Source organism: Phoca vitulina, unplaced genomic scaffold (genome assembly GCF_004348235.1).
Source record: "Phoca vitulina isolate PV1807 unplaced genomic scaffold, GSC_HSeal_1.0 scaffold40, whole genome shotgun sequence".
Classification (NCBI taxonomy): domain Eukaryota; kingdom Metazoa; phylum Chordata; class Mammalia; order Carnivora; family Phocidae; genus Phoca; species Phoca vitulina.
In genome coordinates this window covers 22,808,783-22,834,138 of record NW_022589743.1, presented here as the reverse complement: position 1 = coordinate 22,834,138, position 25,356 = coordinate 22,808,783, and the positions used below count along the sequence as shown (strand labels likewise).

The 25,356-nt window shown below is 38.6% G+C and overlaps 1 protein-coding gene and 1 pseudogene across 1 annotated transcript in view; one reads left to right on the top strand and one right to left on the bottom strand.

Moving 5' to 3' along the window:
- Window positions 1-25,356, bottom strand: part of CPD (carboxypeptidase D) — a 79,949-nt gene that overhangs the window by 25,561 nt on the left and 29,032 nt on the right. Inside the window, exons 4-8 of the mRNA XM_032428535.1 lie at window positions 24,683-24,852; window positions 23,423-23,772; window positions 22,550-22,741; window positions 20,877-21,044; window positions 4,062-4,171 (exon numbers count right to left, since the gene is read on the bottom strand). Coding sequence (XP_032284426.1) covers window positions 4,062-4,171; window positions 20,877-21,044; window positions 22,550-22,741; window positions 23,423-23,772; window positions 24,683-24,852 — 990 coding nt within the window. The remainder of the gene's footprint in view (window positions 1-4,061; window positions 4,172-20,876; window positions 21,045-22,549; window positions 22,742-23,422; window positions 23,773-24,682; window positions 24,853-25,356) is intronic.
- LOC116647754 lies at window positions 24,313-24,453 on the top strand (annotated as a pseudogene).

Below are 25,356 nucleotides of genomic sequence, written 5' to 3'. Positions count from 1 at the left end.
TCAGCATCTAGCAGTGTCTAGCATAGCACACGTGCAATAGCTTGCCCGAGGAAGAGTAAGACAAACTGCCATGAAGACACAAGGAAGTGCTACTGGAATCTAGAGAAGAGAAAGATTGCTGGCCAGAGCGACTTTCTTGTGGAAATAGAAAAAAAAATGTATAGAAAGCATGAAAAGAAAAATAACAATTTCCTGTTTTCCCACTATTGAGAATTAACCATTTAACTTTAAAATATATTAAGAGGGGCGCCTGGGTGGCTCAGTCAGTAGAGCATGCGACTCCTGATCTCAGGGTCGTGAGTTCAAGGCCCATGTTAGACGTAGAGCTTACTTAAAAATATATGTGTGTGTGTGTGTGTTTGTGTATACACACACATATGTATATGTATATGTATGTATGTGTATATAAACAAGCCCCCTGGATTTAAAATAAAAAATATATATAAACAATATGCTTTCATAAACTTAACATATGAATTTCAAGCTTATGATCCCACTGCTTTCTTATCAAATAAAAATTATTATTTTGGATTACTGTAATAACTGGGTACATGCTCTTTTGCTTTCTGGTTTTTTCACTGAAGATGTGCATGCACCTTCTATGTCTCTCTCTTCATTTCCATCAGTATCTATCTATCCATTCAGTTATAAATTACATAGATGTACTACTATACTAATACAATACATATAATATAAATCTGCATAAAAATAAAAAATATTTAAGGGATAAATATAAAAGTATAAATAGAATTTCTAATATATTCTTCCTACATCTCAATGGATCATCTAGTATAAACCTCACTTTAGACACCATAGTTGTAGGAAGTAGCTATTAACATTTTGGCTTGATTCTCAGAGTAACAAAGAGCCACTAAAAATCTCTGAAGAAAGAGTGATATGCGAAATATTCATGGCTCTAGGAAGTTTATCCAAATAATAATGTGAAAAAGAAACCAAAGCCAGGGAGACCCATCAGAGTACTACTGAAATAATCCAAGTGTGAGATCACGAGCCCCCAGAAGGTTGTGGACTTTGATTTTACCATGTGCATTTGCCATCTCCTTTAATTCTCGCTACTCTGATCATTTTTTTAAAACCTAATTAAATTTTTCAAGCAAACGGTTTGACAAGAAGCCTGAGGGTGAGGATGTCCAGTCTCAGTCCACACACAGTCTAAAAGTCATATACCAAGATATTAAATGATGGGTGCTCTCTAGGTTTATTTTCTTCTTGTTGTTTGCCTGTATCTTTTCATCTGTTTACAATAACTCCCATTCTATGAAACAGTTTTTTAAAGAGGCATTTACTTAGTATTGACAGGTAAGCCAATTGGATTAATTGCTAAGATGGTAAAAATGGCTGAGGATGGAAGAAGGAGGGAAAAAAAAGTAAAAGAGACAATGTCCAGCCAACAAAAGAGAAAAAAAGCCGAGCTTTCTACTATGCAATGGGGCAGAGATCAAGGGGAGAAGACAAACATGTCAGACTTCAGAGGTCAAGAAAGTTAAAAAAACAACAACAGATTTCTGGTAACCTTTGAGGGGGCACGTCCAGGTAAAACAATGTAGGCAGAAGGCAGATGACAGGAAACTTGAGAGGAGAGAACAATAAGGAAGCGGAGACAAGAGACTACTCAGTTTTCTTCTTTTCTTTTGCTCTCTCCTGAACTAATTTTATTTTTTTATAAAGATTTTATTTATTTTTTATTTATTTGACAGAGAGACAGCAAGAGAGGGAACACAAGCAGGGGGAGTGGGAGAGGGAGAAGCAGGCTTCCCGCGGAGCAGGGAGCCCGATGCGGGGCTCGATCCCAGGACCCTGAGATCATGACCTGAGACGAAGGCAGATGCTTAATGATTGAGCCACCCAGGCGCCCCATCCTGAACTAATTTTAGACTTGCAGAGAAGTTGCAAAAATAGTACAGAGAGGGGCGCCTGGGTGGCTCAGTCGTTAGGCGTCTGCCTTCGTCTCAGGTCATGATCTCAGGGTCCTGGGATCGAGCCCCGCATCGGGCTCCCTGCTCCGCGGGAAGCCTGCTTCTCCCTCTCCCTCTCCCCCTGCTTGTGATCCTGCTCTCACTGTGTCTCCCTCTGTCAAATAAATAAATAAAATCTTTAAAAAAAAAAAAAAAATAGTACAGAGTTTTATATACCCTTGATCCAGCTTTCCCTAATGTTAGCATCTTATGTAATCAAAGTAATTATCAAAACAAGGAAATTAACACTGGTGTAATATTGTTAACTAAAATAAATTAATTTTTATTCATAACTTACTAGTTATTCCACTAATGCCTCCTTAAAATTTCCTTGTCACTTGATATCTGTCACATTGTACAGCAGAAAGCTGTTTCTTCACTTTCACTAAATTGAATTCATTGAATTTCATTATACTTAAAATATAATAAACCTCTCCTGAGGTTAGAGAGCATAGATAGAGTGTGGTCAATTTCCATGACTCTGTGACTTTTCTGGGATGTAGAAGGGAGATGGTGGTGGCAACTACTGCGGAATGGACACTGGCGAGGCAGGTATGTCAAAAGGGTATCCCAAGGTGTGAGTGAGAGCATCACTGAAAGGGACATCCATAGGTCTAAGGTGGATAGAAAGTAAAATCAAAAGAATTAAAGGTCAAAGAAAACAAAAAGGGCGCCTGGGTGACTCAATCGGTTAAGCGTCTGCCTTCAGCTCAGGTCATGATCTCAGGGTCCTGGGATGGAGCCCCACATCGGGCTCCCTGCTCAGCAGGGAGTCTGCTTCTCCCCCTCCCTCCGCCCCTCCCCCCTGCTCAACTGCGCTCGTGTTCTCTCTCTCTCTCAAATACAAAAAGAGGCTAAGGAACTTGAAGTCACAATGAGGATAAAAAGCAGAACTATAAGACTGGGCACCAAATGTGATGGGGATATGAACAAAATCTGATCACTTAATTTTTATTTTGATTATTCAGAGGGTAGAATATTCTATGTCATGAACATCCCTCTAACAATGGTGTGCCCAAACAGAAGACAGCTCTTCCTTAAAGTGTAATAATAGACGTATTCCCCTGTTAGAAACTCTTAACAATCTCACAGGGTCCACTTGTGCAGGATGAAGGCATGGGCAATGTGAAATAACAGAAGGCTGTGATTAGAGACCATAGAGTTGCAGTGTTATCTATAACCAATAAAGTCACAGACTGAGTCCGTAGTTAAGACCAAAAATTGAAACTAACAGGCCTAGTTTCCAAGCCCCAACTTTTAACACGTTATCTAGAATAATTTTTCAATTAAAATTTCACACAAGCATGCACACATACATATACCATTTCTGACTATAAAAGTAACGTGTGTTCGCTATAAAAAATTTAGAAAATACATAAATATCTATCTGCTTTCCCTCGCTATATGTTACAATGGGCTCTTCAATAGCTTAGACTAGTGGTTTTTTCTGTAAAGGATCAGACGGTAAAAGTTCTAGGCTTTACAAGCTTGAACGTGTCTGTTGCAACTACTCAACTTTACCCTCTGCACCTATTGAGATGAATGCTGTGTTTTTCTTCTTTACTCTGCTAATACTGGTTAATTACACTCATTTCTTTTCAAATGCTGAAAGAGGAAGCAGCCATAGACAATACGTAAAAAAATGGATGTGGCTGTGTATCAATAACATTTTACTTATAAAAGCAGTTACTGGGCTGGATTCGGCACTACCGCTGTAGCTTGTCAACCTCCACTTTAGACTACAAGTAGGCTTATAACTTAAATACTAGTCAAGTGAAACAAACCAGCATGCTAATTTATATTTATTATGTTTAGTTTATTATGATTCAGGTACTGTGCTAAAAACTGTAGACAAAAAGACATTACTTGAGGTTAAAGGTAATGGGGAAATACATGGTATGTTCAAAGTGAGGTAGGAAACAAGAGAAAAAGCAGTTAAGACTGACTGAAAGGAATCATGGAAAGGAATTCATGGAAGGCTTAATCAAGGAGAAAGCACTTGACCAGAGTCTTACTGGACTTCATTTCAATTCATTTTTTTAATTAAAGAATTTTATAGCATTTTATGTTTAAACACAAGCCTACCTTGGAATAAGAAAGTGCTATTTGTTGAAACACAGCATCATCTGGTGATTTACTATATGTGGCAAGCCCTTGTTCATCATCATCAAAAGGGTAGTTCACTACCAAAGAACCTGCAAAGGGAAAAGAGGAAAATGTATCATGTTATCTCCTTCAAGACGGATCATCAACATAAAGTACACTTTCACAATACTGCCAGAGACTGGAAACCAATACAATTTTCCAAGTCTAATTTCCTCATTAGAAATGAAGAAGTTGCTAATTTCCTCAATGGAAAATCAATTGGATAAGTGAAATATTAAATAGCTATGATGACACTTAAAGGTTGCCTTAACTAGAAAGGTCTTAGGAATTTACCTGAACTTCTAGGTATAATTTATGTCAGAGCCAAAACCAGAAGTACACAGGCTTAACTTAAACAGTTTCAGTCTTATAATACATAGGATCAGAAAAAATGAGCAAAATTTGATACTTTTCTAGTAAAATTCAGACATTTATAATATCATGGAATTTTAAAATAAGAAAGGATCTTTGAGGGGCGCCTGGGTGGCTCAGTCGGTTAAGCAACTGCCTTCAGTTCAGGTCATGATCCCAGGGTCCTGGGATCAAGCACTGCGTCGGGCTCCTTGCTCAGCAGGGAGCCTGCTTTTCCCTCTCCCTCTGCCCCGCCCTGCTCCTTGTGCTCTCTCTCCCTCTCACTCTCTTACAAATAAATAAATAAAATCTTAAAAAAAATAATAAAAATAAAATTAAAAAAAAAAGAAAGGATCCTTGAAGTTCAATTAATCCATCCTCTTCATTTTGCAGATGTGGAGTCTAAAACAGAGAGGTTAAATGACTAATGTATGGAGAGCAGAGCCGGCCCTGACCTACACTCAGTAAAAAATGCTAAAAATTTCCCTTATGCTCACATTAGAAATTAGTCAACTGGAGTTGCATTGTATGATTTTTCATGACTTAAGATAAAGGAAGTGATGCTTTAAAACATATGTAAATGATATCAAGTCCCTTCATGCTCCCCATAGGGCATAAAGAAGTTAGGGTGTTTCTCAGGTAAGAGCCCTGAGCTACACATGCCTACTCTCCTACCACAAGATGAAATCCCTTATTTTCCTATTAGTCACATTGTTTTCATTTGTTCATCTGTCCACGTATCCTACCTACCACTACTAAGCTACACATCTTTGCACTTTTTATCATTCCACTTCATGGGAATGGAAGTGAAAGAACATATTCAATTTGAATTCAGATGAAGTAATCCTGTGGTAACAAATACCAGCCAACATTTATACAGAGAAAAACATTAAGAAGCAAGTATGAAGAACTATGTTCATTCTATTCCCCAAAATAGTTCTAACAAGAACAAGTATACTTCAATACCTCTTCTTAGACAAATTTAATGTCTCAAAAAAATTTAATTTCACCCCAGAACTATGACCCATATCTAAAAATTCGAACAGAAAAAAGTCAACATCAACGTCTATTCAATACTGTTTTTCAAACAGCTAATTTTCTAAGGACAGGAAAAAAAGGTCATAAGAGACATTTCTGGGGCGCCTGGGTGGCTCAGTCATTAAGTGTCTGCCTTCGTCTCAGGTCATGATCCCAGGGTCCTGGGATCGAGCCCCACATCGGGCTCCCTGCTCAGCGGGAAGCCTGCTTTTCCCTCTCCCTCTCCCCCTGCTTGTGTTCCCTCTCGCTGTGCCTCTCTCTGTCAAATAAATAAAACATTTAAAAAAAAAAAGAGACATTTCTATGAAACAGTCTATTTTAAAAAAATAATTAGTATCAACCTAAAAAGCAGGAACCATAAAGGAAAAAAACAGATAAATTTGACTTCATCAAAATGAAAAACTTCTGTGTGTCAAGGACATTATTAAGAAAGTTAAAATTAAAAAAAAGTTAAAATACAACCTATAGAACAGAGAACAGGAGAAAATATTTCAAAATCAGCAATCTGATAAGGGTCTAGAATCCAGACTATATAAAGAACTCTTACAGCTCAACGAAAAGACAAAAAAAATTTTTAATTGGTGAAAGACTTGAACAGATATTTCTCCCAAGCAGATAACACAAATGGCCAAGTACAAGAAAAGATGCTCATTATTAGTCATCAGAGAAATGCAAATCAAAACTACAATGAAATACCATTCTTTACCCACTAAAATGACTATAATATAAAAATAGAAACTAACAAGTGTTGATGAGGATGTAGAAAAACTGGAACCAGGGACACCTGGGTGGCTCAGTCAGTTAAGCATCTGCCTTAGGCTCAGGTCATGATCCCAGGGTCCTGGGATCAAGTCCCGCATTGGGCTCCTGGCTCAGCAGGGAGCCTGCTTCTCCCTCTGCCTGCCACTCCCCCTGCTTGTGCTCTCTCTCTCTGACAAATATATAAATAAATAAAATCTGTCCTATGGTGAGCGCTGTGAATTGTGTAAGACTGTTGAATCACAGACCTGTACCTCTGAAACAAATAATATATTATATGCTAAAAAAAAAAAGAAGATAGCAGGAAGGGAAAAATGAAGGGAGGTAAATCGGAGGGGAAGAGGAACCATGAAAGACTATGGACTCTGAGAAACAAACTGAGAGTTCTAAAGGAGAGGGGGGTGGGGGGATGGGTTAGCCTGGTGATGGGTATTAAAGAGGGCACGTACTGAATGGAGCACTGGGTGTTATATGTAAACAATGAATAATGGAACACTACATCAAAAAGTAATGATGTGGGGGTGGAGCAAGATGGCGGAGGAGCAGGAGACCTGGATTTCGTCTCCTCTCAGGAATTCACCTGGATAGGGATCAAACCAATCTGAACACCTACGAACTCAACAGGAGATCAAAGAAAAGAAGAGCAACAACTCTCTGAACAGAAAAGCGACCACTTTCTGGAAGGTAGGACGTGCGGAGAAGTGAATCCGAGGCGATATTCAGGAGGATAGACGGCGGGGGCAGGGGCCTCCGTCGGCCGCTTCTGGCAAGTGATAGAACCAGGGAGCACAAAATTGGAACTTTTAGAAGTCTGCTCGCTGAGGGACGTCACTCCGGTGCTAAGCGGGGGGTGGAACCCTCGCGGGACAGTGTGGTCTCAGGACCCTCGGGGTCACAGAAAGACCGGGGGTGCCTGAGTGTGGCAGAGCTCCCAGGTATCGGAGCAGGGAAGCCGGCTGCAGAGACGGAGCCCAGGTGCGGGCTCTCAGCTCGGGGTTGCCATAAACCGTGATCCGCGGCACAGTCGGGCCACTGCTCCTCCAGCAGGGACCCAACAAGCGGCAGATCCGGGGAGACTCACCTTCTTCCCCCGGGAGGAGAGGTGCGGGAGCGCACCGCAGGGATCTGCGGGGTTTGGAGACTCCACACGGGGTCGGGTGCCAGAGATAGAAACGCGTGGTCACAGGCCGGGTGAGCGCGGAGTGCGGCCGGAGACCGGGGAGATGGGAGTGACTGACTGCTTTTCTCTGGGGGCGCACTGAGGAGCAGGGCCCCGAGTTCTTGGCTCCTCCGCGGCGGAGATTGGGAGGCCGCCATTTTCACTCTCCGCCTCCAAAGCTGTACGGAAAGCTTGCAGGGAACAAAAGCTCCCGAGAGCAAACCCGAGCAGATTACTTAGTCCGGACCAGGCAAGGGCGGGGCAATTCCGCCTCCGGCAAAGACATTTGGGAACCATGGCAACAGGCCCCTCCCCCAGAAGATCAGTGAGAACCACCAGCCAAGACCAAGTTTACCGATCAATGAGAACGGCAGAACTCCAGCGCTAGGGGAATAATGCACATAGAATTCATGGCTTTTTTACCATGATTCTTTAGTCTTTCAAAGTTAATTTTTTTTTTAACTGTCTTTTTTTTTTTTTTGAATTTTTCTTTTTCCCTTTTTCAACCAACATCTTATCAATCCCTTTTTTAAAAAAAAACTTTTATTTTTCATTTTTATTTTTCATTTTTAGAGTCATATTCTATCCCTTCATAGTAGTTACCTGTATTTTTGGCATATATATATAAGTTGTTCTCTCTTTAAAATTTTGAGATAGTTTCTTCTAACAGATCAAAATATACCCTAAATCTCTATTGTATGGTTTTTTTCTACTCCCCTGCCTGATCACATTCTCTCCTTTTTTTCTCTTTTTTTTAAAATCCTCTTCTTTGTTTTTTCAAACAACTTCTTATCAATTCCTTTTATAAAATTTTTTATAATTTCCACTTTACAGTCATATTCCATCCCTTCATCATATCAACCCTTATTTTTGTACATATATAAGTTTTTCTTTCTTTAAAATTTTGGGAGGCACTTTCTTCTAACAGACCAAATACACCCAAAATCTAGTGTGTGGCACTGATCTATATACCAGCCTGATCATATTTGATCACATTCTGGTTTTTTTTGTTTTGTTCTGTTTTTGTTTGTTTTTATCTTTATCTTTTTCTTTTCCTTTTTTTTTTTCTTTTTCTTTTTTCTCTCTTTCCCTTTCTTTTCCCACTGCTTCAGGTCTTTTCTGATTTGTTTAGAGTATATTTTCTGGGAACATTGTTACCCTGTTAGCATTTTGTTCTCTCATTAATCTATTCTCCTCTGCACAAAATGACAAGACGGAAAAAATCACCTCAACAAAAAGAACAAAAGGTAGTACCGACTGCCAGGGACCTACTCAATACGGACATTAGTATGATGTCAGATCTAGAGTTCAGAATCATCACTTTAAAGATACTAGCTGGGCTTGAAAAAAGCATGGAAGTTATTAGAGAAACCGTTTCTGAAGAAGTAAAAGAACTAAAATCTAACCAAGTCGAAATCAAAAAGGCTATTAATGAGGTGCAATCAAATATGGGGGCACTAACTGCTAGGATAAATGAGGCAGAAGAGAGAATCAGTGATATAGAAGACCAAATGATGGAAAATAAAGAAGCTGAGAAAAAGAGAGATAAACAACTACTGGATCACGAGGGCAGAATTCGAGAGATAAGCGATACCATAAGACGAAACAACATTAGAATAATTGGGATCCCAGAAGAAGAAGAAAGAGAGAGAGGGGCAGAAGGTATAATGGAGCAAATTATAGCAGAGAACTTCCCTAATTTGGGGAAGGAAACAGGCATCAAAATCCAGGAAGCACAGGGAACCCCTCTCAAAATCAATAAAAATAGGTCAACACCCCGACATCTAATAGTAAAACTTACGAGTCTCAGAGACAAAGAGAAAATCCTGAAAGCAGCTCTGGAGAAGAGATATGTAACCTACAATGGTAGAAACATTAGATTGGCAACAGACCTATCCACAGAGACCTGGCAGGCCAGAAAGGACTGGCAGGATATATTCAGAGCACTAAATGAGAAAAATATGCAGCCAAGAATACTATATCCAGCTAGGCTGTCACTGAAAATAGAAGGAGAGATAAAAAGCTTCCAGGACAAACAAAAACTAAAGGAATTTGCAAACACGAAACCAGCCCTACAAGAGATCTTGAAAGGGGTCCTCTAAGCAAACAGAGAGCCTAAAAGCAACATAGACCAGAAAGGAACACAGACAATATACAGTAACAGTCACCTTACAGGCAATACTGTGGCACTAAATTCCTATCTTTCAATAGTTACCCTGAATGTAAATGGGCTAAAGGCCCCAATCAAAAGACACAGGCTATCAGATTGGATTAAAAAACAAGACCCATCGATATGCTGTCTGCAAGAGACTCATTTTAGACCCAAAGACACCCCCAGATTGAAAGTGAGGGGGTGGAAAACCATTTACCATGCTAATGGACACCAAAAGAAAGCTGGGGTGGCAATCCTTAGATCAGACAAATTAGATTTTAAACCAAAGACTGTAATAAGAGATGAGGAAGGACACTATATCCTACTTAAAGGGTCTATCCAACAAGAAGATCTAACAATTGTAAATATCTATGCCCCTAACATGGGAGCAGCCAATTATATAAGGCAATTAATAACAAAAGCAAAGAAACACATCGACAACAATACAATAATAGTGGGGGACTTTAACACCCCCCTCACTGAAATAGACAGATCATCTAAGCAAAAGATCAACAAGGAAATAAAGACTTTAAATGACACACTGGACCAAATGGACTTCACAGACATATTCAGAACATTCCATCCCAAAGCAACAGAATACACATTCTTCTCTAGTGCCCATGGAACATTCTCCAGAATCGATCACATCCTAGGTCATAAATCAGGTCTCAACTGGTACAAAAAGATTGGGATCATTCCCTGCCTATTTTCAGACCACAATGCTTTGAAACTAGAACTCAATCACAAGAGGAAAGTCGGAAAGAACTCAAATACATGGAGGCTAAAGAGCATCCTACTAAAGAATGAATGGGTCAACCAGGAAATTAAAGAAGAATTAAAATAATTCATGAAAACCAATGAAAATGAAAACACAACTATTCAAAATCTTTGGGATGCAGCAAAGGCAGTCCTAAGAGGAAAGTATATAGCAATACAAGCCTTTCTCAAGAAACAAGAAAGGTCTCAAGTACACAACCTAACCCTACACCTAAAGGAGCTGGAGAAAGAACAGCAAATAAAGCCTAAACCCAGCAGGAGAAGAGAAATAAGAAAGATCAGAGCAGAAATCAATGAAATAGAAACTAAAAGAACAGTAGAACAGATCAACGAAACTAGGAGCTGGTTCTTTGAAACAATTAACAAGATTGATAAACCCCTGGCCAGACTTATCAAAAAGAAAAGAGAAATGACCCAAATCAACAAAATCATGAATGAAAGAGGAGAGATCACAACCAACACCAAAGAAATACAAACAATTATAAGAACATATTACGAGCAACTCTATGCCAGCAAATTAGATAACCTGGAAGAAATGGATGCATCTAGAGATGTATCAACTACCAAAACTGAACCAGGAAGAAATAGAAAACCTGAACAGACCTATAACCACTAAGGAAATTGAAGCAGTCATCAAAAATCTCCCAAAAAACAAAAGCCCAGGGCCAGATGGCTTCCCAGGGGAATTCTACCAAACATTTAAAGAAGAATTAATACCTATTCTTCTGAAACTGTTCCAAAAACAGAAATGGAAGGAAAACTTCCAAACTCATTTTATGAGGCCACCATTACCTTGATCCCAAAACCAGACAAAGACCCCATCAAAAAGGAGAACTACAGACCAATATCCCTGATGAACATGGATGCAAAAATTCTCACCAAAATACTAGCCAATAGGATCCAACAGTACATTAAAAGGATTATTCACCACGACCAAGTGGGATTTATCCCTGGGCTGCAAGGTTGGTTCAACATCTGCAAATCAATCAACGTGATACAATACATTAACAAAAGAAAGAACAAGAACCATATGATCCTCTCAATAGATGCAGAAAAAGCATTTGACAAAGTACAGCATCCTTTCTTGATCAAAACTCTTCAGAGTATAGGCATAGAGGGTACATACCTCAATATCATAAAAGCCATCTATGAAAAACCTACAGCGAATATCATTCTCAATGGGGAAAAACTGAGAGCTTTCCCCCTAAGGTCAGGAACGCGGCAGGGATGTCCACTATCACCACTGCTATTCAACATAGTATTAGAAGTCCTAGCCACAGCAATCAGACAACAAAAAGAAATAAAAGGCATCCAAATTGGCAAAGAAGAAGTCAAACTCTCACTCTTTGCAGATGATATGATACTTTATGTGGAAAACCCCAAAGACTCCACCCCAAAACTGCTAGAAGTCATACAGGAATTCAGTAAAGTGGCAGGATATAAAATCAATGCACAGAAGTCAGTGGCATTCCTATACACCAACAACAAGACAGAAGAAAGAGAAATTAAGGAGTCGATCCCATTTACAATTGCACCCAAAACCATAAGATACCTAGGCATAAATCTAACCAAAGAGGCAAAGGATCTGTACTCAGAAAACTATAAAATACTCATGAAAGAAATTGAGGAAGACACAAAGAAATGGAAAAAACGTTCCATGCTCATGGATTGGAAGAACAAATATTGTGAAGATGTCAATGCTACCTAGAGCAATCTACACATTCAATGCAATCCCCATCAAAATACCATCCACTTTTTTCAAAGAAATGGAACAAATAATCCTAAAATTTGTATGGAACCAGAAAAGACCCTGAATAGCCAGAGGAATGTTGAAAAAGAAAAGCAAAGCTGGTGGCATCACAATTCTGGACTTCCAGCTCTATTACAAAGCTGTCATCATCAAGACAGTATGGTACTGGCAGAAAAACAGACACATAGATCAATGGAACAGAATAGAGAGCCCAGAAATGGACCCTCAACTCTATGGTCAACTAATCTTTGACAAAGCAGGAAAGAATGTCCAATGGAAAAAAGACAGTCTCTTCAACAAATGGTGGGAAAATTGGATAGCCACATGCAGAAGAATGAAACTGGACCATTTCCTTACACCACACACAAAAATAGACTCAAAATGGTTGAAAGACCTCAATGTGAGACAGGAGTCCATCAAAATCCTAAAGGAGAACACAGGCAGCAACCTCTTCGACCTCAGCCGCAGCAACTTCTTCCTAGAAACATCGCCAAAGGCAAAGGGAAGCAAGGGCAAAAATGAACTATTGGGACTTCATCAAGATAAAAAGCTTTTGCAAAGCAAAGGAAACAGTCAACAAAACCAAAAGACAACCAACAGAATGGGAGAAGATATTTGCAAATGACATATCAGATAAAGGGCTAGTATCCAAAATCTATAAAGAACTTATCAAACTCAACACCCAAAGAACAAAGAATCCAATCAAGAAATGGGCAGAAGACATGAACAGACATTTTTCCAAAGAAGACATCCAAATGGCCAACAGACACATGAAAAAGAGCTCAATATCACTTGGCATCAGGGAAATCCAAATCAAAACCTCAATGAGATACCACCTCACACCAGTCAGAATGGCTAAAATTAACAAGTCAGTAAATGACAGATGTTGGCGGGGATGCGGAGAAAGGGGAACCCTCCTACACTGTTGGTGGGAATGCAAGCTGGTGCAGCCACTCTGGAAAACAGTGTGGAGGTTCCTCAAAAAGTTGAAAATAGAGCTACCATATGATCCAGCAATTGCACTACTGGGTATTTACCCCAAAGATACAAAAGTAGGGATCCGAAAGGGTACGTGCACCCCGATGTTTATAGCAGCAATGTCCACAATAGCCAAACTGTGGAAAGAGCCAAGATGTCCATCGACAGATGAATGGATAAAGAAGAGGTGGTATATATATACAATGGAATATTATGCAGCCATCAAAAGGAATGAGATCTTGCCATTTGCAACGACATGGATGGAACTGGAGGGTATTATGCTGAGCGAAATAAGTCAAACAGAGAAAGACATGTATCATATGACCTCACTGATATGAGGAATTCTTAATCTCAGGAAACAAACTGAGGGTTGCTGGAGTGGGGGGTGGGGTGGGCGGGATGGGGTGACTGGGTGATAGACACTGGGGAGGGTATGTGCTCTGGTAAGCTCTGTGAATTGTGCAAGACTGTTGAATCTCAGATCTGTACCTCTGAAACAAATAATGCAATATATGTTAAGGAAAAAAAAAAAGAAGAAGATAGCAGGAGGGGAAGAATGAAGGGGGGGAAATCGGAGGGGTAGACGAACCATGAGAGATGATGGACTCTGAAAAACAAACTGAGGGTTCTAGAGGGGAGGGGGGTGGGAGGATGGGTTAGCCAGGTGATGGGTATTGAGGAGGGCACGTTCTGCACGGAGCACTGGGTGTTATGCACAAACAATGAATCATGGAACACTACATCTAAAACTAATGATGTAATGTATGGGGATTAACATAACAATTAAAAAAGTAAAAAAAAAGTAATGATGTAATGTATGTGATTAACATAACATAATAAAATAAAATTAAAAAATAAAGAAAAACTGGAACCTTCATACATTGCTGGGGATGTAAAATGGGATGGCAACTGTGGAAACCAGTTTGGCAGTTCCTTAAAAAGCTAAACATGCAATTATCATATGGTGGTATTTCCATCAAAAACTAAATATGGCTAAATGAAATAAGTCAGTCACAGAAAGACAAATGACATATGATTTCACTCATATGTGGAAATGAAGAAACAAAACAAATGAACAAAGAAAAAAAGAGACAGACAGAAAACAGACTCTTAACTATAGAGAATAAACTAAGGATTACCAGAGGGGAGGTGGGTGGGGGGAAGGGGGAAATAGGTGAAGGGGATTAAGAGTGCATTTATCATGATGAGCGCTGAGTAACGTACAGAATTGTTGAATCACTATATTGTACATCTGAAACTAATATAACACTGTATGTTAACTACACTGGAATTAAATTTTTTTAGAAAGCACTCAACATGGAATTACCCAAAAGAACTGAAAGCACAGACTCAGATATTGTATACCATTGTTCACAGCAATATTATTCATAATAGTGAACAAATGGAAACAACCCAAATGTCCCTCAATGGAAAAATGGATAAATAAATTGTGGTATATACATACAACGAAATATTATTTGGCCATAAAAAGAAAAGAAGTATTAATAAATGCTACAATATGAATGAACTTGAAAACATTATGCTAAGCGAAAGAAGACAGACACAAAAGATCACATATTGCATGATTCCATTTCTATGAAATATCCAAAACAGGCAAGTCCACAGAGACAGAACACAAACTGGTTGTTACCAGGGCTTAAGGGGAGGGGAAAATAGGGAGCAACTGTTTAATGGGTAAGAAATTTCCTTTTGGGGAGATGAAAATGTTTTGGAGCTAAATAGAGATGGTGGTTGCACAACATTGTGAATGTACTAAATGTCACTGAATTGTTCACTTCAACATGATTAATTTTATGTTATATGAATTTCACCTCAATAAAAAAATTAGTATCAAAATTTACAAGGAGGAATTTTACTTTTCTCTATAGTCTTTCAAAATCCTTCTAAATTGTTGACACCAAAGAAATCCTCTTTTAAATTTCTTTGCTACGATTTCAAAACCCATTTAAAGATTTTATGACGAGAAAACAAAATATGTCATGGAGAGGGAGAGGTAGATGGCGGTAGAATAGGAGGACCCTAGGCTCACCTCATCCCATGAATACAGCTAGATAACTATCAAATCATCCTAAATACCCCAGAAATTGATCTGAAGACTGGCAGAACAAATTCCACAACTAAACATAGAGAAGAGGCCACTAAACATAGAGAAGAGGCCACATGGAAGAAGGTAGGAAGTGTGGAGACACGGTTTAGGAGAGAAATGGATCATGGCCACTGGGGTGGAAAGAGAACCATGGTTGCAGAGAAGGGCGAGAGACAGAGGGATGCACAGGGGAAAGCAAATCCCCACAGCAACTGGTTTGGAAAGCAAAAAGGCCTGACTTCCATGAGTCCTTGCAACCAGTGAGGCTTAAAGCCTGGAGGTTTAGGGGCTCCTGGGTGGCTCATTCATTGGGCATCTGCCTTCCGCTCAGGTCATGATCCCAGGGTCCTGGGATCAAGCCCCACATCTGGCTCCCTGCCCGGCAGGAAGCCTGCTTCTCCCTCTCCCACTCCCCCTGCTTGTGTTCTTGCTCTCGCTATCTCTCTGTCAAATAAATAAATAAAATCTTTTTTTTTTTTAAAGATTTTATTTTTTTATTTGAGAGAGAGAATGAGATAGAGAGAGAGAGCATGAGAGGGGGGAGGGTCAGAGGGAGAAGCAGACTCCCTGCTGAGCAGGGAGCCCGATGCGGAACTCGATCCCGGGACTCCAGGATCATGACCTGAGCCGAAGGTAGTCGCTTAACCAACTGAGCCACCCAGGCGCCCCTAAATAAATAAAATCTTAAAAAAAAAAAAAAAAAAGCCTGTAGTTTTAAAGGTCAGCATGCTTGGCTCTGAGAGAGCTTAGAGGACATTGGGGCTGCTCTTGAAGAGAAGGCAGGAGAAACAGCCCATGGACATACAGCATGGAAGCAGCAATCTGAAGAGCACCTGGGGCACACAATGGGGAGGTTACTTGCTCATCTCAGACTGTGTCCCAGAGAGGCAGCATTCATGGAGATAGTCCTTCAGGAACAAGGAAACTGGCCAGAGCTATCTCCCTCCCCCATCCCTCAGCATAAGCACAGGGCCACCTGTGGGAACAAGTGCAGTGCTGACATGCAATACCCAACTTGTTTACACCAAGCCCTATACCCCATACCCCCAACTTCCCACCTCCATACTCTGGAAGAACCACCCTTCCCAGTCTCGCTTGCTTGAGTCCCAACCTGGTGGGCCCCCTCCCCCAGAAGACTGGCCCAACCCCTGCCCACAGTGCGTCTCCTGAACTGGGAGTTCTGTAGGGCTTCAGTTCCAGTGGTGGTGGCAACAGATCTCATTTCACAAGCAAACCAGAGCATATTTAGTTAAAACTCACCACATTCAGGCCAGGGACCAAACACTGCCCATAACAGGCAAAGAGAGCCTCTGCAGGCAACTGGCCTGAAGGATAAAGTAGCCAGGACAAAACAGGAGAGCACACACAGAACACAATGAAGACACTACTAGAAGCACCAGGCTTTTAGGGGAAGAGGGGACGCTACACAGAGCAGGGTAATACAGGACCTCTTCATAAGGCCATTATCCTCAAGATAGGAGATATAGCTGATTTTCCTAACACAGAGAAACAGGCACAGAAACTTAGATAAAATGAGAAGACAGAGAAATTTGTCCCAAATGAAAGAACAGGACAAGGCCATGGCTGGAGATCTAAGCAAAACAGATATAAATAACATGCCTAATAGAGAATTTAAAGCAATGATCATAAGGATACTCACTGGACTTGAGAAAAGAGTGGAGGACATCAATGGGACCATTAACACAGACATAAAGAATAACAGAAGAGTTAAAGGGGTCAATAAATGAAATGTTTGATGGAATGAACAGACCTAGAAGACAGAGTAATAGAAAGTAGTAAGTCTGAACAAAAGAGAGAAGAAAAGAATTACGCAAAATGAGTCTAGACTTAGGGAACTCAGTGATTCCATCAAACATAATAACATTTATATTATAGGAGTCCCAGAGGAAGAAAAGTGAGAAAGGGGGGCAGAGAATTTATTTGAAGAAATAATAGCTAAAAACTGCCCTAATCTGGGGAAGGAAACAAATATGCAGATCCAGGAGGCACAGAGATCCTCCAACAAAATCAACAAAAGTAGATCCACACCAAGACATATTGTAATTAAAATGGCAAAATATACTGATAAAGAAAAAATGCTAAAAGCTGCAAGACAAAAGACAGTTACATACAAAGGAAACCCCATAAAGCCATCAGCAGAAACCTTCTAAGTCAGAGAGGAGTGGCATGATACACTCAAAGTGCTAAATGGGACCAAGAATACTCTATCCGGCAAGGCTATCATCCAGAATGGAAGGAGAGATAAAGAGTTTCCCACACGAACAAAAAAACGAAAGGAGTTCATGACCAGTAAAGCAGCCCTACAAGAAATACGAAAGGGGACTCTTTGAGTAAAAAGGAGAGATAAAAAGTGACAGTATGAAGGCAGTTAACACAAAAGCAGTAAAAATGAATATTCCTGTAAAAAAATCAGTCAAGGAACTAATGAAATAAAAGAATGTAAAATATGACACCATATACCTAAAACATAGGGAGGAGAGGAGTAAAGAATGGGTTCAAATTTAAACAACCATCAACTTAATATAGACTGCTATATGCAGAAGATGTTATATACAAATCTAATGGTAACCACAAATCAAAAACCACTAATAAATTTGCAAAGAATAAAGAGAAAGAAATCCGAATATATCACTAAAGAAAACCAGCAAACCATGGGAGAGAGACAAGAAAGGATAAGAGAAAATCTTCAGAAACAACCATAAAACAAGTAATCAAATGGCAATAAATACATACCTATCAATAATTACTCTGACTATAAATGGACTAAACACTCCAATCAAAAGACACAGAGTGACAGAATGGAAAAAAAACAAGATCCATCTATATGCTGCCTACAAGGGACTCATTTTAGACCTAAAGACAGCTGCAGATTGAAAGTGAGGGAAATGGAGAAACATCTATCATGCAAATGGAAGTCAAAAGAAAGCCAGAGTAGCAATACTTGTATCAGACAAAATAGACTTTAAAACAAAGACTGTAACAAGAGACAAAGAAGGACACTATACAGTAATAAAGGGGATGATCCAACAAGAAGATATAACAATTGTAAATATTTATGCACCCAGGGATGCCTGGGTGGCTCAGTCAGTTAAGCATCTGCCTTTGGCTCAGGTCAGGATCCCAGGGTCCTGGGACTGAGTCCCGTGTTGGGCTCCTTGCTCAGCAGGGAGCCTGCTTCTCCCTCTCCCTCTGCTTGCTGCTCCCCCTGCTTGTGCATGCTCTCTCTCTGACAAATAAATAAAATCTTTAAAAAAAATTTATGTACGCAATATGGGGGCACTCAAATACATAAAACAGTTAATAATAAACATAAAGGAAATAATTGATAATAATACAATAATTGGGGACTTTAACACCCCACTTACATCAATGAACAGATCATCTAAACAGAAAATCAACAAGGGAACAATAGCTTTCAACACACTGGACCAGATGGATTTAGCAGATATATTCATCCTGAAACAGCAGAATATACATTCTTTCCAAGTGCATGTTTACACTCTCCAGAATAGATCACATATTGGGCCACAAAGCAAGCCTCAAGAAATTTAAAAAGATCGAAGTCATACCGTGCATCTTTTCTGACCACAATGCTATAAAACTAGAAGTTAACCACAAGAAAAGATCTGGAAAGACCACAAATACATGGAGGTTAAATAGCATGTTACTAAACAATGGATAGGTCAATCAGAAAATAAAAGAAGAAATAAAAAAGTGCATGGAAACAAATGAAAATGAAAACACAATGGTTCAAAACCTTTGGGATGCAGCAAAAGTGGTTATAAAAGGGAAGTTTACAGCAAAATATGTCCTGCAAAGAAACAAGTGCACATGACTAAGATGTATCTCCCACCATGCCAAGGTCTTGATACCACGTGTGTAAATCTGTAAATTATTTTCATTGGAATGTAACTAGTATTATAAACATCATAAGTGTGTACTGTCATTCTAAAGTGGCAGGTAAAAAGAATAAATAAAAAATAAATAAAATAAAATAAAATAAATGGCAGGTTAATCTAAATGCCATCAAATCTCAACTGTGATACTTTATTAGATATTCCAACATATGTTGACACTAAATTACTTCCCTTACCCCTGGTGCTAATACCTTGTGCTCTTTCTTTTAAAAAACAGCTTTACTGGGATGAACAGTTGACCCCTGAACAACAGGGGCTTGAATTGCATGGATCCACTTACATGCAGATTTTTATCACTACAGTACTATAAATGTATTTCTTAATGATTTTGTAGAAATGTAGAAATGTATTTCTATAAATGATTTTCTTAGTAACATAAAATTTTCTTTTGTCAAGCTTGCTTTATTCTAAGAATACAGTATATAATATATACAACATACAAATATTATGTGTTAATCAACTGTTGAGTTATCGGTAAGGCTTCTGGCCAACAGTGGGCTCTTAGTAGTTAAGTTTGGGGGGAGTCAAAAGTTATACATGGATTTTCAACCGCACAGGGGCTAGCCCCCTTAACCCTCATGTTGTTCAGGGGTCAACTGTAATTCACATAACATACATCCATCCATTTGAAGTATATAATTCAACGTTGTTTAGTACATTCACAGGGTTGTACAACCATCATTACTATCTAATTATAGATCATTTCATCATGCCAAAAGAAAACCCTATACCCATTAGCAGTCACTCCCATTTCCTCCCACCACTATTCACCATAGCCTGAGGCAACCACAAATCTATTATCTATCTCTATGCATTTACCTATTCTGAACATTTCATAAAATGTAATCATATATGGTTTTTGGTGACTGGCTTCTACCACTTAGCAGATTTTCAAGGTTCATTTATGTTGTAAAATGCATCAGGACTTCATTGCTTTTCACGGTCGAATAATAGTCAATTGTATGAGTATGCTACATTTTATTTATCCAATCATCAGTTGATGGATATTTGGGTTTATACTTTTAGGTTATTATGAATAATGCTACTATGAATATTCATGTGCAAGTTTACATGTAGACATATTTTTTCAGTTCTCTTTGGTATTTACACTTCACTCTTAGTCATATAGCCCTAGTTGGACATTGTGATGATTTTTAATCTTGACCTCCTGCTGAATTATATGAAGGTATATAAACCCAAACACCACAAGAGAATGAGGCCATTGTGCTGCAGTTAAATTCATAGTAAGGAAAAAAATAAGAGAATGTCTTATAAACCTACATAAAAGAGTATTAAATCTTAGGGAAGAATAGGACTAAAGATTTCCAGTTTGTTAGTGTTTAATTTTTCTGAATGACAAAGAGGATGTTACCAAATTCCCAGTGAGAGGGATAAATATAAAACACATGTGAAGGATAAATATAAAACACTTGAAGAACTAAGTGTGGGGGGTGGGAGAGGAGGGAGAGAGGGACAAGGGGAGAGAGAGATAGGGAGGAGGGAGGGAGGGAGAAGAAAGTGGGGAGGGAGTATAGGGGAGGGGAAGAGTGGGAGAGGAAGGGGGGAAAATAGCCAGGAAATTGGCTTAAAAAGCAATGAGAAAAGATCTTTATAACTGTCTGCTGTAAAAGCGATAATAGGATACCCGTTTTAAGATAGCCTAGGACTATAAACAGATAACATTCCCCCAGGATTTTCAAATGCTCTCAACAAGAAATAATTACTGGAATATCAAGTTGCTATTACCTCCATGCAGGTTTGCTGACAGTACAAACGGATAGGACTTCATCCAGCTCATTACAGCAATAGTTTCTGGTTGGGTAGGATCTGTGATCTGAAAGAACTGGTCTGGGAAATTTCGGTTCAGGTCAAAGTTGTTGCTGTTGTTTCTGCCAATTACACTTACTGAATCTCCTGTATGATAAAGTATTTAAATTTTAGCCATATTTACATTTTAATCCAACACATACTACTTCAGTTATCTTAACTCAAAGGTAAATGTGAACACATCAGGCTTCACTATGATTAATCACATTATGATTAAAACACACATTTTCTGGTATTGTACATTAAAAAAGTATATCTCTTCCAGATCTTTTGAACAGAAAGGTAAAACCATTATCCTTTCATTTCTGCCCTCTGTTCATACTTTGAGGGGGAAAAAATCCAACTGTATAAATTATATTAGAGTATTGGCTCAAAAAAAGTACTGCTCAATTGTCAATAATCCATACACAATGACATGATCACAATGTTGAGTGGACATGACTAATCAGAGGGAGGTTCTATTGTATTGATATACACATCACTAAAACATCGTAAAGAAACAGACCAAATGAAAAGAAGAAAATTGTGATATGCTTACATTAAAGTAATCACAAAAAGGTAGTCAGTCAAGAACATAGTTGGAAGTTTAACCTGATGAAGAAAGGGTTGAATTTAAATTTACTCCTTTTTAATAAGGAGTGGGAATCCTATTATAATCATAGTGATGAGAAAAATTTGCAAGTGAATGAGAAAAACCTACTGGAGGGTTCACTAGTAGTAAATAGTTTTATCTCTCAGAAAGGTCTCAAAAGAGGAAGGTGGAGGGATTTGTGAGGATGACAAAGAATAAGGTCCCTAGCGAAGTAAACTGAATAATAAAAAATGGATTAACCTGGTCATTCATTAGGTGATTCTCTCAGTGTTCAGTCAGTGAGAGTCATGTGGTTGCATATTCATATGGTGGTACCTACTCTACACACTGGTATGATTGCCTGGAAGGAACCACAGTTTGGGAAAAAACAGATTCTCACATTCCTAGCGTTCTGCATAAAGTGGCCCCTGTAAGCAAGTTGCCCCGGACCCTGCTGACTATATTGCCCCAGGAGAGATGGGCTGGCCCAGAGGAGGCAGAGGAATGGTACTCAATAACTCAGCAGGTTTATAATATGCATGCATGGGGAGCACAACTGGGAGTCAATTTAGAGTTACTGGCTTCAAAAGAAATTTGGTTTGAGTTTTCACGTATGAGATAGTGTTCCCAATACAATAATTTAACGAAATTACTATGTAACAGTAATTTTAAAAAAATAATTAAATGTATTTTATTAAGTTATTTGTTAATTTATTATTAATCAAATAATTAAGTTCTTTAAAATTATTGTTAGAATGGAAAAATTTATTAAAATCTTATATTATTTTTTTAGGAAATAAGAGCCATTACCAAAGTGGAGAACTCCATTAAATATAAACTTGATATCATAACTGTTGAATGAACTAGCCAATCTTATAAGAATATGAAAGCCAGAACAATTATATAAGAACAAAATAATAAATTCCAAGGAAACAACCAGTTCAAATTCTCTTCTACTCCCAAATAATCACGCTATATGATAATCAAAAAGGTTAAGCATTAATAGACAGCTATTCTTTACCTTCCTGGGCCTTTTCATACCCATCAGGATTCATGGATGGCATAAGGTGAATTCTAGTGCTGCGAACTAAATCTGTCACTTCAGGGTCTGTTCCAAAGTTCTTACAAAGGTATTCAATGAGGTTCAATAGCAGTTCTCGTCCAACTACTTCATTTCCATGCATATTTCCAATGTACTTAAATTCTGGTTCACCTGTAAACAAAATAATTACATGGAAGAGTTTTTTTCCTTTTTATTTTAGCATGGACTCTATTTTTTCCCCAACATATGTAAGACCCTGAACCAAAAATTTAAGAAAAGATATATTTTGGCAAAAGAAGCGGGAAAAAGTATCTTATAAAGCAGCTTCCTTACAATATATACGTATGAGGAGGCTCAAAGCATACACACACACACACACACACGCAGATATGCACATGCCATATAATATGAAAATAAAAATACTATTAGCAGAAAAAAATCTAATCTATGCAGTATATTAAATACTGTGCCTAATATGGATTATTAAATGGATTTCCTTTTTTTCTCGCAAAAGATTGGTTACATTTCTTTTTTTCTTTTAAAGATTTTATTTATTTATTTGACAGAGAGGGAGATAGCGAGAGCAGGAACACAAGCAGGGGGAGTGGGAGAGGGAGAAGCAGGCTTCCCGCCGAGCAGGGAGCCAGATGCAGGGCTCGATCCCAGGACCCTGGAATCATGACCTGAGCCGAAGGCAGACGCTTAACTGACTGAGCCACCCAGGTGCCCCTGGTTACATTTTCTTTGTTTCAGTTATACATACTTAAGGTGCTTTTCTAGATGAAACACAGAAATATGGTACATAGCTCTGAAAGGCACTACTGAAATTCTGTATAAGACCATGCTAATTACCTGGTTCATGGACACCTGGATTATCAGATATCTCCATTACATAAAGTTCTCTTGACTCTACTGATTTTCCTAATGAATAAAGCCGGGTGATGTTAGGATATTCATTGGCAAACCTTCTCAAGAAGATTTCCATATCCGGGAAATGGTGGTGGTGAAAGTCCTTGGGCTGAATTGGCTGGTGGAAGGATTGTGTTCCAGGAAGATTATTAAGCAGAGCAACTGTGCTAACAGTTACTACCACCTCAGTTGTGTCAGGGATTACGGAAGCCACGGTTGGCCGAAGGGAAAAATTCACCTTTGTGGCTGGTCCTTCTTTCACTATTATATTATTAATTGTCAGTGGCATATACCTGAAAAAAATTTTTTTGAAAAAGTAGGTGGCTTGGAGTTAGATTCACACACACAATGCTTTAACATTATAAAAGCACAATAGCCTTTTCATACTCTTACACTTAGTGGTCTATCAAAACTCAAACTAAATAAAGATAAATGGGTAAATTCAAGACTTTTAGGATATGATCTCAGAGAATCCCAAATTAAGTCTTTAAAGAACTATTTCTCTCACCCTCATCTCAGTTCCACACATTAGAATGCTTACCAAAAATTACATGCAAAGGAAAGAGTAATATGAAAGATGGAGGTCATTAACCCACTGTAACCATTGCTACAATACTCAAAGAAGGATAAACCGTCCAATTCTTTGCTGTGCCTTTTCAAACTTACATTCCAACTACTTTCGTAAATAGGAAAGTTCAAAATTAAATGAAACATTTTCAATTAAATCCTTAGCAAACTGAGCTTCCAGAAAGGAGTCCGGGGAGGTGAGAAACCACTCATTTCATATATTAGAAAGCTGATGTTAAGACAACTTTTTAAAATGTCTTTCCCAGATTGCTTCTCGGCCTTTTGGCTAAGATCAAGTGTAGTATCTGTTCTTATCAGTTTAAAATGTCTTTCCCAGAGCTCCGAGTTTCTTCTACTCTGTACTCAATTAGCTTTGAGGCAATGCTTTACACAGCTGACCATCTTTTTAAGCGTTTGAAACTGTCCTTCCTCACAATTTTACAATTATGCTTCATATCCAGTTATACTGTTAGACTATGTCACAAAAGACTCCACAATACTATTTTTTCACTATAAAAGGGAAAAATCAGAATACAAGGAAAAATAAAGCCAGATACAGTAAATAACATTTCCTAGACTATATTTCTGTCTTAGCTATAAATAGAGGCTTGATATTTTTAGATTCTAAATTCTTACCCAGTTGAAACAGCTGTAATGTTGTAAGTTCCAGGAACAAGTAATCTGTGGAAATCACCAAATCTGCCTGTTATGATATTATGATTAATACCAGCCACTGAGATGGTTGCGTTCTCTAAACCAGATCCCGTTACTGAATCTTTAACAAATCCTTTAACTCCAATGTGAACCTAAAAAAACATGAATCAAAGTAGACTGCATAACCTCTCTTCATTGATGCTAGAACTGCTAAAGAAAAAAAAAAGGTTGCTTCTCTATTTTCCTATGCTCCAAGCGAAAATAAAATATAGACAAAAAATACTGACTCTTAAACTTAAGTCATATGTGTCTGACATGTAGACTAGTAATATGCTTTTGAAATTCCCTCTCCTCCAAACCAGACTTCTAATTTTCTCAACAAGTAATAATTTCTCATTAAGTAATAATTTCTGATATATTCAATCGTATATTATCCTGTCTGATATTTAAATTAAGCTGATGTCCATGGTTCATATAGTGGTCAAAGGCTCTCTAGCAAATATGATCACATGACATTGTAAGAACCTGACAGTACAAGTTTGGCTGATTATTTCAGTCTATAATGTTCTAAGACAATCAGAGAAAGCCCTCCAGAGGAAGAGAACTGTTAAGGATTGTTATTCCAATGCAACTGAATTTCTCCCTTATATCATCCG